This window comes from Triticum urartu, chromosome 5A, assembly GCF_056163025.1.
Source record: "Triticum urartu cultivar PI428250 chromosome 5A, HENAU_Tu73, whole genome shotgun sequence".
Classification (NCBI taxonomy): domain Eukaryota; kingdom Viridiplantae; phylum Streptophyta; class Magnoliopsida; order Poales; family Poaceae; genus Triticum; species Triticum urartu.
The window spans coordinates 218,030,683-218,047,430 of NC_141877.1; the positions used below are offsets into that span (position 1 = coordinate 218,030,683).

General features: G+C 39.8%; 1 protein-coding gene across 1 annotated transcript; it reads left to right on the forward strand.

Annotated features, from left to right (window-relative positions):
• Positions 1 to 3,007: 3,007 nt before the first annotated feature.
• Positions 3,008 to 5,301, forward strand: LOC147970842 (uncharacterized). The gene is made up of 9 exons (XM_087523670.1): positions 3,008 to 3,223; positions 3,324 to 3,416; positions 3,489 to 3,599; positions 3,690 to 4,027; positions 4,100 to 4,162; positions 4,232 to 4,321; positions 4,408 to 4,491; positions 4,585 to 4,701; positions 5,002 to 5,301. The coding sequence occupies exons 4-9, from the start codon at positions 3,815 to 3,817 to the stop codon at positions 5,299 to 5,301; spliced, it is 867 nt and encodes a 288-aa protein (XP_087379796.1). The 5' UTR covers positions 3,008 to 3,223; positions 3,324 to 3,416; positions 3,489 to 3,599; positions 3,690 to 3,814.
• Positions 5,302 to 16,748: the final 11,447 nt, after the last annotated feature.

Below are 16,748 nucleotides of genomic sequence, written 5' to 3' on the forward strand. Positions count from 1 at the left end.
CATTTGCTTCAGATCTTCTTCACCATAGAGATGAGACAGAACAGCCTAGGTGCGATTGAATACTTCATGGAGGTAGAAGTGGTTTTTCTTCACTTCATTGTGTGTAGCAGTCATGTTGTGAAGAATAGAGCCAAACTAACGCTTAACCCATTTGTGGTTGCGATTGACCTTCTGGTGAAGACTGAGGAGAAACTCAAGATCAGTCCTCAACCTGGGAGCTGTGCCTTGAGGATTTTGTTCTGAGGCATTGGCGGCAGAGTCATGAGTGGCAGAGTCATCATTGGTGGAATAAGATGCAGCTTTGCGGAACTGACCATCCAATGGACGAATGCCTTCATCAATAATAGCAGTAGCCTCGCCCTTTTCATCAGCCGAGGAAAGTGTCCGCTTGAGGACTTCTATTGGGGGCAAGTAACTGATGTGATTCTGCGAATCAGCCTTGTAGTTGATTGAAGACCTTGATCTGAGGAATATCATAATCTAGGGAGTGTAAGGATTCAATTCAAAAGGAGACAGTGCAACGTTGGCCAGAGTCCTCATGAAGAAATCATGATAATTGACAGGGATGCCATGAGTGATGTTGAATAGCAGATTCTTCATGATACCAACGACCTCTTCTTCATTAGAGTCGTCGCCCTTGATAGGACTCAGAGTCTTGGACAAGATGCGATATACAGTCCATGGTACATACAGCAATTCCTTCACGAGGAATTTGGTCCTGGAGCATTGACCGGGCTTCAGTGGCTTCATCAACACTTGCATATAATGGTTGGTAAGTTCAGGTTCATGATATATACAATGTGCACCTTCAAGGGGAGGACTGACAGGAAGGGCATGAAGCAATTTAGAGGCCGGTGCTGAAGTGACTATTCTCTGTCATCCAGTCCAATACCCAAGAGTTCACATCTTCAACATTTCCTATGATGTGCAGCGTTGCATAGAACTGAAGAATTAATTCTTCATTCCAATCACATATATCAATGGAGAAGTTGAGAAGTCCAGCATCGTGAAGAACACCGAGGACTGGCGTGAAGCAAGGCATTGATTCCATGTCCACGTGAGTAATATGGGCATGGTCAAAGACTTTGTCCTTATCAAAAAGGAGTGAATAATAGAAGTTTGCTTGGCTTGCAGTCCGGAAACCACTACAACAAAACAGACTTTAAGTAACACAATCATGTAACAGACAAAAAAATGTGTGACAAGGGAAATTACTGTAACACAGCATTTTGTGTCGAACGACGGATAGTAACACATACTATACAAGGCCTCAAAATGTGTTACCGCGATATTGTAATAGTAACATATAAATATGTGTTGGTCGAGTGTGTTACATAGATTTCGACGTGGTAACATATAAATATGTGTTACCGAATGTGTTACGTAGTTCAATAGTAGTAACACATAATCATGGTCGATACATAGTGTTACATGCTCTATTATAGTGGGGACTAGAAAAACTAAAATCAACAACATACATAGAGCACAAATACCTTACACATAGGGCCCATGTGTCAACATGATAATAAGTTCTTGTTTTGTTAAATAGTGTTTTCATTCTTTGGTAATATGGTATGAAAAACCAATACAGTTTGGTTGGTAAATACCAAACTATTTTCGGCATGGTTGCAGTGAATATCATATCAACCACATTTTTACGTGAATTTTAGGATAACTCAATGACCATAAATGTGAAATGCATACTTTGAAATGATCTTATGAAATTAAGTATTTAACGTTAATACTCACAAAGGAGTGGAAGACCTACAACAAACATGAGCTTAAATTGGAAGATAGTCTGCCGACCAGATAAAAGGGAACCAACGCCTCGTCCGGGTTTGAAGGTGCATCGGTCTTTTGGCGAAAAACTAGTGCATTATGAAAACAAAATCGTGTGAAACTAGGAATCAGAGCATTGACCATAAGTTTTCGCATGCCCACGGCCCAATAGCAACTGGGGTTGCAATTTGTGATCTGGCGTCTAGCTATATCTGCTGATCACCCAATTCGAGCAGCAAGATGGCTAGCAACCAGCTGCAAGGGTAAGCAATAGGCACAATATATAGCTAGAACCTAGCTGCAAACGCAAGCAACAGAAGCCACACACGTAATGGTTGGTTCACAATTAGAAAGAAGAAAATATTGAATCAGGTTTTGACACCAAACAAGCATTCCACATAAATAAAAACGTCAATTTCAAACATACGTAAACTAAGTTTACAAGATAGTAAACCTGATGTAGTACTTCTTCGACAAAAGTGTATCTATTTCCAGTGATAGTCTGCCATACATGAAGCTTAACTTCATTAACAATTTTCTGAATTTTTCCAAGCTTCATGTCTCAGGAGCAAAAACTATGCAAACATATAAAAGCCCGCTAAAAGAACACATTGCTTCATCCATTAGTTTAGAACAACCCTTGTAATCTTCACTTGCAAAATTTCCTGAAAAAGAAGATTCACTAAAGCGAATGAGAAAAAGTTCATAACAAATCAAAATATTCAAGTTAAATTCAATGCATATATGGATAGTTAGGCCCTGTACAATGCAGGTGCTTAGGCAGACGCTTAAACAAAAAAACGGGTTTTGTTTTCAAGATCTGAGCACATGTGCTTAAGAGGAGCAAAGTCTTGCTTCCGGAGCTAGCCGGTGCTTGACCTTCCATAAAGCCATAGTAAGCCTTGCTCTGCCTTAATTAAAGCAGTTTAAGCCTAAAGGAAGCACTCATCATTACGGGGCAAAAAAAATTTAAAGATGCGACGCTACTCTCACTCTTTAAGCACCGGCCTATAAGAACCGGCCATTGTACAAGGTCTTAGTGTCAGGAAAGTAAGGATGAAGTACTAATAGTTACCATAATCCACAATGGTTGCATCAATGGAAAACAGAACGAGAAACTGAAAAGCAATAAAGAAAAAAATGGGTTTATATGTTGAGTGGTGTAAGCTCAGCCAACGATCCGCATGTCTATTTATGTCCATTCTTTATTTTGTACTTTCACACAAAGTTCGTGTATCCTCGATCATGTGAAAAACGGATACTCAAATCAATTGGAAGAGACTGGAGGAAATTTAAGTCTAGTTTGAAAGATGCTTTCTTCAATCCCGCCATTGAAAAAAATCCAAACACCAAGTGAAAGGCTTTGTATAAGCTCTGTCCAGAAGATGTGTACAACGATCAATGGCGTGGGCATGTTAAATATTGGAAGTCCAAAAAAGGAAGGGCAATGAATGAGACACTTTACTTTCCTTTTTTGACATTTAAATGTGAGTTCTTGGGCTTATCTTAAATGTTTCATTTACGATATGATCGCATCAAAACAGGCCCTTGCTGAGAAGAACATAATTAGTCGTTCCCTCGTGAAGGATTCACATAATGCTGGCACAAAGAGTTATGCTTGTTGGGGTGAAGACATGGTGAGTAATCTTGATTCCTGAAGTGTTTTTCTGTGTCTCTTTTGTCATAGGGGTGTTGTTTTTGTTTTGTAGAGGCAAGCTGATCCTGAAAAGAAACGACCACACAAATCGAAGGTTTATTTAGCGACTCACAAGAAGTAGGATGATGCTAATGCTAAAAATAAAGATAGAAATAAGCGCCTAGTAGGAGATTAATATAGAAATTGTCTAATTGTTCTTGGGATCAAGTTATGGTTCAATCTAACTAGTGTATGCATGATTCTTTTCTTATAGGGTCGATTGGAGAATCTAATAACTGAACGACCAGAGTTGGCACAAAATTTGAATGAAAGAGTCGCATGGGAAGGTGATGCCCTGCAGGAAGTGTTAGGCAAAGGAAAATTGGACAAGTTCATGGCATGGGTTTCCTTCCAACTCCTAAGCAAGTCTATGGTCGGACGCCACGGTATCTAAAGAACATCAATATGACTACAACTGATGGATCACCATATGAAGTTGAACATGATGTTTGGGAGGAAATAGCAAAGATGAAGGAGCATATAAAAAAGCAAGACCAGATTATTAAAGATGTGTATAACAAAGAAGGCTATGTCAATAATGGCATAGAAGAGGCAAAGGACTTTTTATCCCACCCTTTGCATGCTTTTCTATCAATATTTTACTCAGATTTGTTAGTTCTATAGGAAAACCTCCAATCAAATGATAATGGTATTTCTCGGTTACCAGTACTGCTTGGTAAAACAAAGGTAATGTTAATAAAGGCGTACATCATTGCTTGTCACTTGAAACCTTCATATTAATATTTCAGTTTGCAGAGAATCCAGTGTAATGGACCTATTGAGGCACGCTCGTCTATGCAACATGACATTCCTGAGGATAATGATTTATCATGTTCGCATGAAAAGGTTATGCCTATGGTTACTCTTACTCATGTCACAAAGATAGAATATAAAATAATTGCTTGCTTACCGTTGTTGTGTCATCGAACTAGGTTGGCGACCATGATGTCAACCAATTACAAATTCAAAAAAATTCATCATCACCACAAGACCTTGTTATTGATTCTATGCTAGAGGTAATTTTCGTGCCTTTTGAGTTTTGAAGTTGTAACTTTCTGTAGCTTCAAGGTATGAATATCATTCCATCTAATATTATTGCATCTTGGTAGGTGAGGGAAACAAGGAATATAATGGGTGAACCTATTTCAAGACAGAACCAACAAGGGACTAGAACTGAACACCCACACCCAGCTCACTCAAAAAGAAGGCGTACTTCTTCCATCAAGGTAAAGATTCACGAAGGATCATGGTTTACTGCACCCAAATTACCAACCCAAACCCTCATTATCATGCCTGCTTGAAAAATGGATTTTATTACATTTTTTGCTCAATCTGATGTATGCAAGTAAACAATAAATTTAACCAAGCATGAGCTAGCGAGGTGACCTTGGGCAATAGACTTCATTGCCGGGTCCAGTTTATTTAGTTTTTAGGGCACCTTGCTGGGCTGACATTTAAAAGATCTCATATTGTTCATGAAAATTATATTATCATGTCATAGAATGCTAATATTGATCATAATATAGGCTGCTTCCAAAGTAGTTTTAAAGACTTCAACATATCCCAACAAGCGGAATGTTGCGTATGGTACTATCTGGAGTACTGATCCAAGAATTAAGGCTGGTGGTATTGAGTTAGGTGCTGAATTTGCTCTTGTGCGCATAGATGAACCTATTCTTGATAATGAGGAGTTAGTAAGGGAAGTTTCTGATTGCAACAAAATTGGCGAGGCTTTCACTTCAGGATACTTAATTTCCCGGCCTTCAGCTTTTGTAAGTTACAATCTCCCCTTCCACATTCTCAAATCATATTTTGTGTACATTTAATCACACATATCTAAGGTGCAATTTTCTTTTACATATTCGAGAGAAGGATAGTTGATTTACAGCTGAATCCTTGGATCAAGAAGCAAATTAAATTTGAAAATTTTAGCTACCAATAGTTTTAGTTTACATTTATAGATTTAAAAATATAATATCATCTAGAAGATCTTTTTCTTTCGTCGAATTGATGCAAATGCTATGTTGTAATATTCCCCGTAGTTGTGTTTTCTATCCTCAAAATGATATGACTGATATCTTTATTGTAATGCATATGTATCATACACTCTTGTCTATTCATAATAAATATTTTCATATGAATTTCTGTATGTGTTGTACTTCAGTTTCAATATCATTTTGATATGCTGCCAAGCATAATAATAAAATGATTAACTATTTATGCAATTATGTTGATTTTATAAATAAATTTATGTTCCATAGAATGGCTATCGAATTTTGTGGTTAATAATAAAAAACAAATACATTAATTATGTTGCCATATTGATATAGCAGTGTTACTGATGGTGTTAGTATAGCTACAAAATTTGTTATTGGAGTAGTTGACAACTATAATTATAGTGTCACAATACATGGATATTATGTTACTAGTGTGTTCCGATGCTAAAAAAATGTGTTACCGGTTGTGTTACTATAGTCACCGAAACATATTACCACCGATGTTCTACGTCTATGAAAATATGTTACTATAGGTGTTACTATAATTACAAAAGTGTGTTACTGGTGTGTTCGGTAACACGTAACACACATGTTACTATAATGCAACTGTAACACATTTTTTAACACATGGTAACAATTATTATGTGTGATAGTTGACACCACTTAGTAACGTGGTCTAATGGAACACATTTCAAACTGTGTTACTATATGGCCAAGTAACACACTTTTGGGCCTGTAGTAACACAAGATGGTGTTACCAAAGGTCTGTCCTCTTGTAGTGAACACTTCCTTCTAAGACGAGCAGTGTCATACGGGTTGTAATCTATGAAGAAAACATGCTCATGGAAGAAGTCAGCAGCCTTGAATTTTTTCTTCTTGGAGAAGGGATTCTTCGGCTTGAGCTGAGGAGTGTCAGTCAAAGTCATCACAACCTCAGGAATCACGTTCTCAGGAACCACAGCCTGAGGAATTTCAGTTTCAGGTTTAGTTGCAGCCTGGTTCTTCTTTTCTTCAGCAACTTTTTCATTAGCGCTAGTGGATGGAATTTCTTCAGTAGCATTGTCATCAGCGCTAGTGGCTGGAATTGCTTCAGCAGTATTTTCATCAGCGCTAGTGGCTAGAGGTGCTTCAGGAACACGAGTTTCTTCAAAGCCTGTAATAACTTCAGTGTGCACATGGGACTGAGGGATTTGTTGGAGAGGGGTGAAGAGTGGAGAGTTGGGGTGCTGACTATCCCAATAGTAATCATTTAACTCTGGTGTGGAGCACCCAATATCCACATATTCATCTTCCTCATTCCGTTCTTCAATGCCTGCCTCTTCAGCTGTGAATTGAGGCATAGGCGATGAGATGATTGGAGTTGAAGGGATATCATCCGCTTCAATTTCTTCGTCCATCTGCTCTGTAGAGGCAGCAGAAGGAACGTCTTCATCGATCTGCCTGGGATCTCATAATCTTCACCAAAAGGTACGAGTTCCTTTGATGGCATGCTTGAAACTGGAATAGCATCAATCGGATTCTCGTAAGAGCTTGTCAATTTCTTCATCTTCTTTGCAGCTGAAGACTGAGATGAAGTAGATGCTTTCCTTTTCTTCACTGCTGCTCGCTCTCTTCGCTTCTGATGCAGAAGGAAGAACTGAGCTTGTTGTTGGTGCAGGAGGAGCAGAGGAAATAGGTTCAGTTTCTTCAGGCGCAATTGATGCAGTTGCCCTGGTTGGTTCAGATTCCTCAGGCTCAGCAATTGATGACCCAGCTGGCCTGGCTTGTTCTTCAGGCGCAACACTAGTGGTTGCCCTGGCAATGTCATCAGCGGTTGGAATGTAGTCATTAGCCCTGGTACTCACATTTTCTTCAGCAGCCTGATTGTCATCAGCGGTGCTGGCATTTTCTTCAGTAGGCTGAGCAGATGCTTCAGCCTCAGGAATTTCAATGTGCGTTTGAGTAGCAACATTGGAGGTGAATGTATTTGCCAATTTCACAAATCTTACTTTGGCGCCCTTCCAGTCAGCATGGTAGGCATGAAATTTATCACTGAGGGTTTTGATCTCAGCTTGAATAGCCACAAGTTCATCAGTTGTCATCTTGACAACGTTCTTCTTCAGATAGCGTCTTTCTTGTATTGCGCTTTCTTCAGCTGCCTGGCCTTTTCAAACTTCCATTTTTCTTCGCCTATGAAGGCGGTCAGCATGTGACTTTGGCCATAAGTCGTCTTGAAGTCTGGCATAGGAGTGTTGGGGTCCTTGTGCCAGAGATCAATGTATTCAAGGATCAACTTTGGATCCAGTAGAAGAGGAATTTCACTTCCTTTGGCTCTAGCGGCCCTCTGCTGTCTGTCTCTGATGATTTCTTCAAGTTCTTCATCATCAGCTTCGTCATCAGAAGACGGTACCTAAAAGGCGACCTGCTTCTTTTGATGATTTGGTCTAGTGCCTCGTCCAGCAGTGGCCTTAGTCTTTAGTGGGGCCAGTTGAGGAATGCAGAGGAGCTGAAGAACCTGCGGAGGCTCCTGAGGCAATAGATTTTCCTGTGGTTCTTTGGCACGAGGCAAGATGCACAGGTGCTGAGGACTTTGCCGGAGGAGCTGAGGGTTTTGGAACTTGAGGAACTATGGCAGTGCTACCTCTTGAGCACTGCGTTGGTTTTCCCTTGAAGAGGAAAGGGTGATGCAGCAAAGTAGCGTAAGCATTTCCCTCAGTTTTTGAGAACCAAGGTATCAATCCAGTAGGAGGCTACGCACGAGTCCCTCGCACCTACACAAAACAAATAAATCCTCGCAGCCAACGCGATAAGGGGTTGTCAATCCCTACACGATCACTTACGAGAGTGAGATCTGATAGATATGATAGGATAATATTTTTGGTATTTTTATGATAAAGATGCAAAGTAAAATAAAAGCAAAGTAAAAAAAGCAAAGGAAATAACTAAGTTTTGGAAGATTAATATAATGAAGATAGACCCGGGGGCCATAGGTTTCACTAGTGGCTTCTCTCAAGAGCATACGTATTTTACGGTGGGTGAACAAATTACTGTTGAGAAATTGACAGAATTTAGCATAGTTATGAGAATATCTAGGTATGATCATGTATATAGGCATCATGTTCGAGACAAGTAGATCGACTCCTGCCTGCATCTACTACTATTACTCCACACATCGACCACTATCCAGCATGCATCTAGAGTATTAAGTTCATAAGAACAGAGTAACGCCTTAAGCAAGATGACATGATGTAGAGGGATAAATTCATGCAATATGATAAAAAAACCATATCGTTATCCTCGATGGAAACAATACAATACGTGCCTTGCTGCCCCTACTGTCACTATGAAAGGACACCGCAAGAATGAACCCAAAGCTAAGCACTTCTCCCACTGCAAGAAAGATCAATCTAGTAGGCCAAGCCAAACTGATAATTCGAAGAGACTTGCAAAGATAACCAATCATACATAAAAGAATTCAGAAGATTCAAATATTGTTCATAGATAAACTTGATCATAAACCCACAATTCATCGGTCTCAACAAACACACCGCAAAAGAAGATTACATCGAATAGATATCCACAAGAGAGGGGGAGAACATTGTATTGAGATCCAAAAAGAGAGAAGAAGACATCTAGCTAATAACTATGGACCCTAAGGTCTGAGGTAAACTACTCACACTTCATCGGAGGGGCTATGGTGTTGATGTAGAAACCCTCCGTGATCGATGCCCCCTCCGGCGGAGCTCCGGAACAGGCCCCAAGATGGGATCTCGTGAGTACAGAAGGTTGCGGCCGTGGAATTAGGTTTTTGGCTCCGTATCTGATCGTTTGGGGGTACATATGTATATATAGGAGGAAGGAGTACGTCGGTGGAGCAACATGGGGCCCACGTGGCTTCCCTGTTGGCTACTTGACGTAGGGTCCAAGTCTCCTCGATCTTGTTCGTTCCAAAAATCACGTTCCTGAAGGTTTCATTCCGTTTGGACTCCGTTTGATATTCTTTTTCTGTGAATCTCTGAAATAGGCAAAAAAACAGCAATTCTGGGCTGGGCCTCCAGTTAATAGGTTAGTCCAAAAATAATATAAAAGTGAATAATAAAGCCCAATAATTTCCAAAACAGAAGATAATATAGCATGGATCAATAAAAAATTATAGATACGTTGGAGACGTATCAAGCATCCCCAAGCTTAATTCCTACTCGTCCTCGAGTAGGTAAATGATAAAAAAACAGAATTTTTGATGCGGAATGCTACTAGGCATAATTTCAATGTAATTCTTCTTAATTGTGGTATGAATATTCAGATCCGAAAGATTCAAGACAAAAGTTTAATTTTGACATAAAAATAATAATACATCAAGCATACTAACTAAGCAATTATGTCTTCTCAAAATAACATGGCCAAAGAAAGTTATCCCTACAAAATCATATAGTCTGGCTATGCTCTATCTTCACCACACAAAGTATTTAAATCATGCACAACCCCGATGACAAGCCAAGCAATTGTTTCATAATTTTGACATTCTCAAACTTTTTCAACCTTCACGCAATACATGAGCATGAGACATGGACATATCACTATATGTGGAATAGAATGGTGGTTGTGGAGAAGACAAAAAGGGAGAAGATAGTCTCATATCAACTAGGCGTGTCAACGGGCTGTGGAGATGCCCATAAATATATATCAATGTGAGTGAGTAGGGATTGCCATGCAACGGATGCACTAGAGCTATAAGTATATTAAAGCTCAACAAAAGAAACTAAGTGGGTGTGCATCCAACTCGCTTGCTCATCAAGACCTAGGGCATTTTGAGGAACCCATCATTGGAATATGCAAGCCAAGTTCTATAATGAAAGATTCCCACTAGTATATGAAAGTGATATCATAGGAGACTCTCTATCATGAAGATCATGGTGCTACTTTGAAGCACAAGTGTGGTAAAATGATAGTAGCATTGTCCCTTCTCTCTTTTTCTCTCATTTTTTTATTTGGGCCTTTTCTCTTTTTTATGGCCTCTTTTTTTAGTCCGGAGTCTCATCCCGACTTGTGGGGGAATCATAGTCTCCATCATCCTTTCCTCACTTGGGACAATGCTCTAATAATGATGATCATCACACTTTTATTTACTTACAACTCAGCAATTACAACTCAATACTTAGAACAAAATATGACTCTATGTGAATGCTTCCGGCGGTGTACCAGGATATGCAATGAATCAAGAGTGACATGTATGACAGAATTATGAACGGTGGCTTTGGCACAAATACGATGTCAACTACATGATCATGCAAAGCAATATGACAATGATGGAGCGTGTCATAATAATCGGAACGGTGGTAAGTTGCATGGCAATATATCTCGGAATGGCTATGGAAATGCCATGATAGGTAGGTATGGTGGCTATTTTGAGGAAGGTCTATGGTGGGTGTATGATACCGGCGAAAAGTGCGCGGTATTAGAGAGGCTAGTAATGGTGGAAGGAAGAAAAGTGCGTATAATCCATGGACTCAACATTAGTCAAAAGAACGCATATACTTATTGCAAAAATCTACAAGTTATTAAAGCAAAGTATTACGCGCATGCTCCTAGGGGGATAGATTGGTAGGAAAAGACCATCGCTCGTCCCCGACCGCCACTCATAAGGAAGACAGTCAATACGTGCATGCTACGGGAATCACAAAATTTAACACAAGTGTCTCTCAAATTCAGAACTGCTCAACTAGCATGACTTTAATATCACTACCTCCATGTCTCAAAACAATCATCAAGCATCAAACTTCTCTTAGTATTCAACACACTCATAAGAAAGTTTTTACTAATCTTGTATACCTAGCATATTAGGATTATTTAAGAAAATTACCATGCTATTTAATACTCTCAAAATAATCTAAGTGAAGCATGAGAGATCAATATTTTCTATAAAACAAATCCACCACTGTGCTCTAAAAGATATAAGTGAAGTACTAGAGCAAAACTATATAACTCAAAAAATATAAGTGAAGCACATAGAGTATTCTAATAATTTCCGGATCATGTGTGTCTCTCTCAAAAGGTGTGTACAGCAAAGATGATTGTGGTAAACTAAAAAGCAAAGACTCAAATCATACAAGACGCTCCAAGCAAAACACATATCATGTGGTGAATAAAAATATAGCTCCAAGTAAAGTTAACGATGGAAGTAGACGAAAGAGGGGATGCCTTCCGGGGCATCCCCAAGCTTAGGCTGTTTGGTGTCCTTATATTATCTTGGGGGTGCCATGGGCATCCCCAAGCTTAGGATTTGCCACTCCTTGTTCCATAATCCATCAAATCTTTCACCCAAAACTTGAAAACTTCACAACACAAAACTTAAAGTAGAAAATCTCGTGAGTTCCGTTAGCGAAAGAAAACAAAACACTACTTCAAGGTACTGTAATGAACTCATTCTTTATTTATATTGGTGTTAAACCTAATGTATTCCAACTTCTCTATGGTTTATAAACTATTTTATTAGCCATAGATTCATCACAATAAGCAAACAACACACGAAAAACAGAATCTGTCAAAAACAGAACAGTCTGTAGTAATCTGTAGCTAATGCAAAATCTGGAGCCCAAAAAATTCTAAAATAAATTTCTGGACGTGACTAATTTACCTATTAATCATCTTCAAAAATAATTAACTACATAGCACTTCCAAATAAAAATGGAAGCAGTTCTCGTGAGCGCTAAAGTTTCTGTTTTTTACAGAAAGATTAACAAGACTTTCCCCAAGTCTTCCCAACGGTTCTACTAGGCACAAACACTAACTAAACACAAAAAAACACAACCAAAACAGAGGCTAGATAAATTATTTATTACTAAACAGGATCAAAAAGCAAAAAAACTAAAAGTAAAATTGGGTTGCCTCCCAACAATCACTATCGTTTAACGCCCCTAGCTAGGCATAAAAGCAAAAATAGATCTAGGTATTGCCATTTTTGGTAGGCAATTCTTCAATGAGACATCTATCATCCTTAGGAGTTTCTTTCTTTTTATTGATTATCAAACTTTTAGGCACAAGATCTAAAAATTCATTTGTAACAAATGGTTCCTTAATGATAGCAAAAAGATCGGGATGAATACTTATAGATTTGAGATCCGCAGTTTCCTTACTAGAGGATTCACCCTTATTTTTAGGAACATACATAAGCTTGGCAATTTTAGTAGGAGGACTTGGAGTATTATTTACAGAAGAAAAAGCGGTTCCCAAGTTGGTAATGATATCCTCAAGTTTATCGATTCTAGTGGAATCCTGATTTTCTCATTAACTATGGGTTCCTTCTCTTTAATATTTTTCAAAGTGACTCCTACTTTAGATCCATATTAAGTGATTCGGTTGTGGATCTTTTTATCCAAATTTTCAATTAACTCAACGGCAGCAACCTTATTTTCAATAATTTCAAGTCTTTGAATTACATGCTCCAAAGTTAACATAGTTCCATTAACCAAAAGAGGTGGTGAGCCAAACAAATCTATCATAGCATTATAAGAATCAAAAGTATGGCTACCCAAGAAGTTCCCTCCGGTAATGGTATCAAGGATATATCTGTACCAAGGAGTAGCGCCTACATAAAAAATGCTAGGAGGGGCTATGGTCTTGATGTAGAAGCCCTCCGTGACCGATCCCCCCTCCGGCGGAGCTCCGGAACAGGCCCCAAGATGGGATCTCGTGGGTACAGAAGGTTGCGGCGGTGGAATTAGGTTTTTGGCTCCGTATCTGATCGTTTGGGGGTACGTAGGTATATATAGGAGGAAGGAGTACGTCGGTGGAGCAACAGCGGGCCCACAAGGGTGGAGGGCGCGCCTAGGGGGGTAGGCGCGCCCCCTACCTCATGGCTTCCCTGTTGGTTTCTTGACGTAGGGTCCAAGTCTCCTAGATCTTGTTTGTTCCAAAAATCACGTTCCCGAAGGTTTCATTCCGTTTGGACTCCATTTGATATTCTTTTTCCGTGAAACTCTGAAATAGGCAAAAAACAACAATTCTGGCTGGGCCTTTGGTTAATAGGTTAGTCCCAAAATAATATAAAAGTGAATAATAAAGCCCAATAATGTCCAAAACAGAAGATAATATAGCATGGAGTAATCAAAAATTATAGATACGTTGGAGATGTATCAGGCAGCTTGAGGAATTTGCCGTGAGGGCTTAGCAGAAGTGCTTGGCCGTGAGGGCATTGAAGAAGAAGTGCCTCGCTTATGTGCAGGCTTCTTAGGCATGACCTTCTTAGGCTTGCTAGCAGAGGCCTCAGTAGTGGCAGCAACAGAGTCTTCATTGAATTTCCTCACTGCTTCTTTAGCCATTTTGGCTAGTTTTGCTTGGCTCTTGGCCCATTCATCGGGATAGTCCTCATCGCGCTTGAGGCTGGTGGGATCAGCTTCTTGGCCAAGTGCCAGTGGAGGTCTTGGGCAAGGAGGGTGAAGAGCGAATTTCTTCATGTACTTTGGAGTTACATACCTGTACTCCCTCCATTCCCGTGCCCATCTCCTCTCTATCCTTTATATGCGCACCTTGCGCTAATTTTTGTCCTTCTTTCCATGGGTAGCCTCATCAGGAGTGCAATAATCCTTGTAAATGTCATCGGGGATCTCAAAAGCTGTGTTGACTTCCAGCTTCTTTCCTCCCTTCTGAGGTTTCTTTCCATCAGCCATTTTCTTCAGCTAAGGATTTTGAACAGTTGAATTCTCTGAAGAGGTATGAAGTTTTTCTTCGAGAAACGTTGCAAATGAGTTAAGTTGATGAGAACCTAGTGATTCAGCAGCAGACATGTGTACCTGTGAACAGAGTATAGGTGCGAAGAATTTGGAGAGGTCATATGCGTTCTCAAAAGTTTTTGCAAAAAGAACAAGTTTGAGGAATTTGACTAGATGTGTCTTGATGAATTTGACTAAGCGTTCTTTGACTTAGGTTCCAGAGTTGTGTAGATTGAAAATCCACACAATTGAGGAATCTTGAAGAAAAACATGGCTTAGGAAACAGATCAAGAACATATGTTTATGTGAGGTGTTTAGAGTGTGAAGATTGAAGAATAAACACCTTTTTAAGATTTTGAAGAAATCACTGGAATCAATAAGGGAAGTAAAAGTAACTTTTAATTACCCTTGACGAAGAACAAGACGAACTGGGAGTGTAGATTGGAAGTTCGTCAGTGCAGATCTTCCACGCCCTAACTTGGCAGAGGAAGACGGCTACAGCGGCAGCGGAGTGAAGAAATCTGCAGCCGGCGCGAGTACGATGGCGATGAGGTTGAGGCGGCGAAGCTCTTCCTCACCGGCGACGATGAAGTAGCGGCGGCGCTAGGTTTTGAGAGCTCGAGCGTGGGAGTGAGGTCGAGTGGAGTAAAAACAGATGAGGAAGGGAAGGGGTACTTATAGCCACGGTGAAGAACTGCTCGTCTAAGGAAAATGGACGATCGTGCCCCTGACCTTTCTCATTTGTGCGACAAGTGTCACCCACGTACTGTGAGGTGGAGATCGTGTGAGATCATGGGTGAATAGATAAGTATTATCGTGGAATGTGGAACTTTTTGAGCGGCAAAAGCCGAAAATTCAGATATGAAAAAAAATTAATGTTTCATTCGCAAATTCTTCAGCTGACAAGGACACAGTGAAGATTTTGAATGGGTTTCAAATAGAATGCACATGAAGAATTTGTGAACAGACTGGGTTGAGTTTAGCATAGAGGGGGAAGGGTCCGATCACATTCACTTAGCAGAAGAAGCAACTTGAAGTAATAGCAATAAGTGAATGATGTAGAGGACATAAACTCATATATGTATATAGCCAATGAAGAAAGACAACGGAAACAGTGAAGACTTGCAAAGTTGAAGAATTTGAACAACTGAGGAATTTCAAAAAAAGAAGAAAAATTCAAATTGAAGATTTTCAACTTTTGTTGGTGGCGAGACCCACCGTATAAGAATGATGATTTCAGGCGCCGCGTACAATTGTCGTAGGGCTCTGAGAATCAATTATTCATTAATTTCTTCACACTTAGAGGGTTAGTCTTCATTGATTGAAGAAAAACGTTACTTTGTGTGTTGCACATGCAAGTAACCAATTTTGCATAAGTGTTAGGATGTGTGTCCTTTTCAAAGGATATTCAAAGATTCTAAGATATTTAGCTCACACCACAACTTGCTAAATCTCTTCTCATCCAAGGGCTTTGTGAAGATATTGGCTAGCTGTTCTTCAGTCTTCACGTGCTCGATGGAGATGTCACCCTTCAACACATGATCACGAAGAAAATGATGGAGGATCTGAATGTGCTTTGTCTTCGAGTGCTGAACTAGGTTATGAGCAATCTTGATGGCACTCTCATTGTCACAATAGTGGCACATTCTTCACATTGATGCCGTAGTCCTTGAGAGTTTGCTTCATCCATAGCAATTGAGCATAACACGATCCAGCGGCAATGTACTCAGCTTCAGCAGTAGAAATTGATACGCAATTCTGTTTCTTCGAAGACCAACAGACCAAGGATTGTCCGAGGAAATGGCATGTGCCTGATGTTGACTTGCGGTCCACATGATCACCAGCATAGTCAGAGTCTGAATATCCAATGAGATCAAAAGCCGAGCCCTTGGGATACCATAATCCAAGTGTTGGAGTGTGAGCTAGATATCGAAGAATATGCTTCACAACCTTATGGTGTGATTCCTTTGGTGTAGCTTGAAAGCGGGCACACATGCAAACACTAAGCATAATATCTGGCCTACATGCACATAAATACAATAAAGAACCAATCATGGAGCGGTATACCTTTTGATCGAAGTCAATACCGTTTTCATAAGTGCATAGATGGCCATTTGTGGGCATAGGGATTTTGACACCTTTGCAATCTTGCATGCCGAATTTCCTCAATATATCCTTGAGGTATTTTTCCTGAGATATGAATATGCCATTACGCTGTTGACGAATTTGAAGACCTAAGAAGAATTTCAATTCTCCCATCATAGACATTTGATATTCTTCACTCATCATGTAGGTAAATTCATCACTGTAACGTTGGTCAGTACAGCCAAAGATGATATCATCAACATATATTTGGCACACAAATAATTCTTCATCATAAGCTTTGGTGAAAAGAGTTGGGTCGAGTGAACCGGGTTTGAAGCCTTTCTTCATGAGGAATTCCTTCAAAGTATCATACCACGCCCGAGGGGCCTGCTTGAGGCCATAGAGAGCCTTATTGAGTCTGAAGACTTTGTCGGGATGCTTTTGATCCTCTGGGAGTTGAGCAACATATATACTTCTTCCTCAAGCTTACCATTGAGGAATGCA

Excerpts from the sequence above, each read along its gene's own strand:
- LOC147970842 (XM_087523670.1), top strand. The coding sequence starts at position 3,815 with ATGGGTTTCCTTCCAACTCCTAAGCAAGTCTATGGTCGGACGCCACGG. Across the intron at positions 4,163-4,231 it reads TACTGCTTGGTAAAACAAAG|AGAATCCAGTGTAATGGACC; the intron begins GTAATGTTAATA and ends TTCAGTTTGCAG. Across the intron at positions 4,322-4,407 it reads TATCATGTTCGCATGAAAAG|GTTGGCGACCATGATGTCAA; the intron begins GTTATGCCTATG and ends TCATCGAACTAG.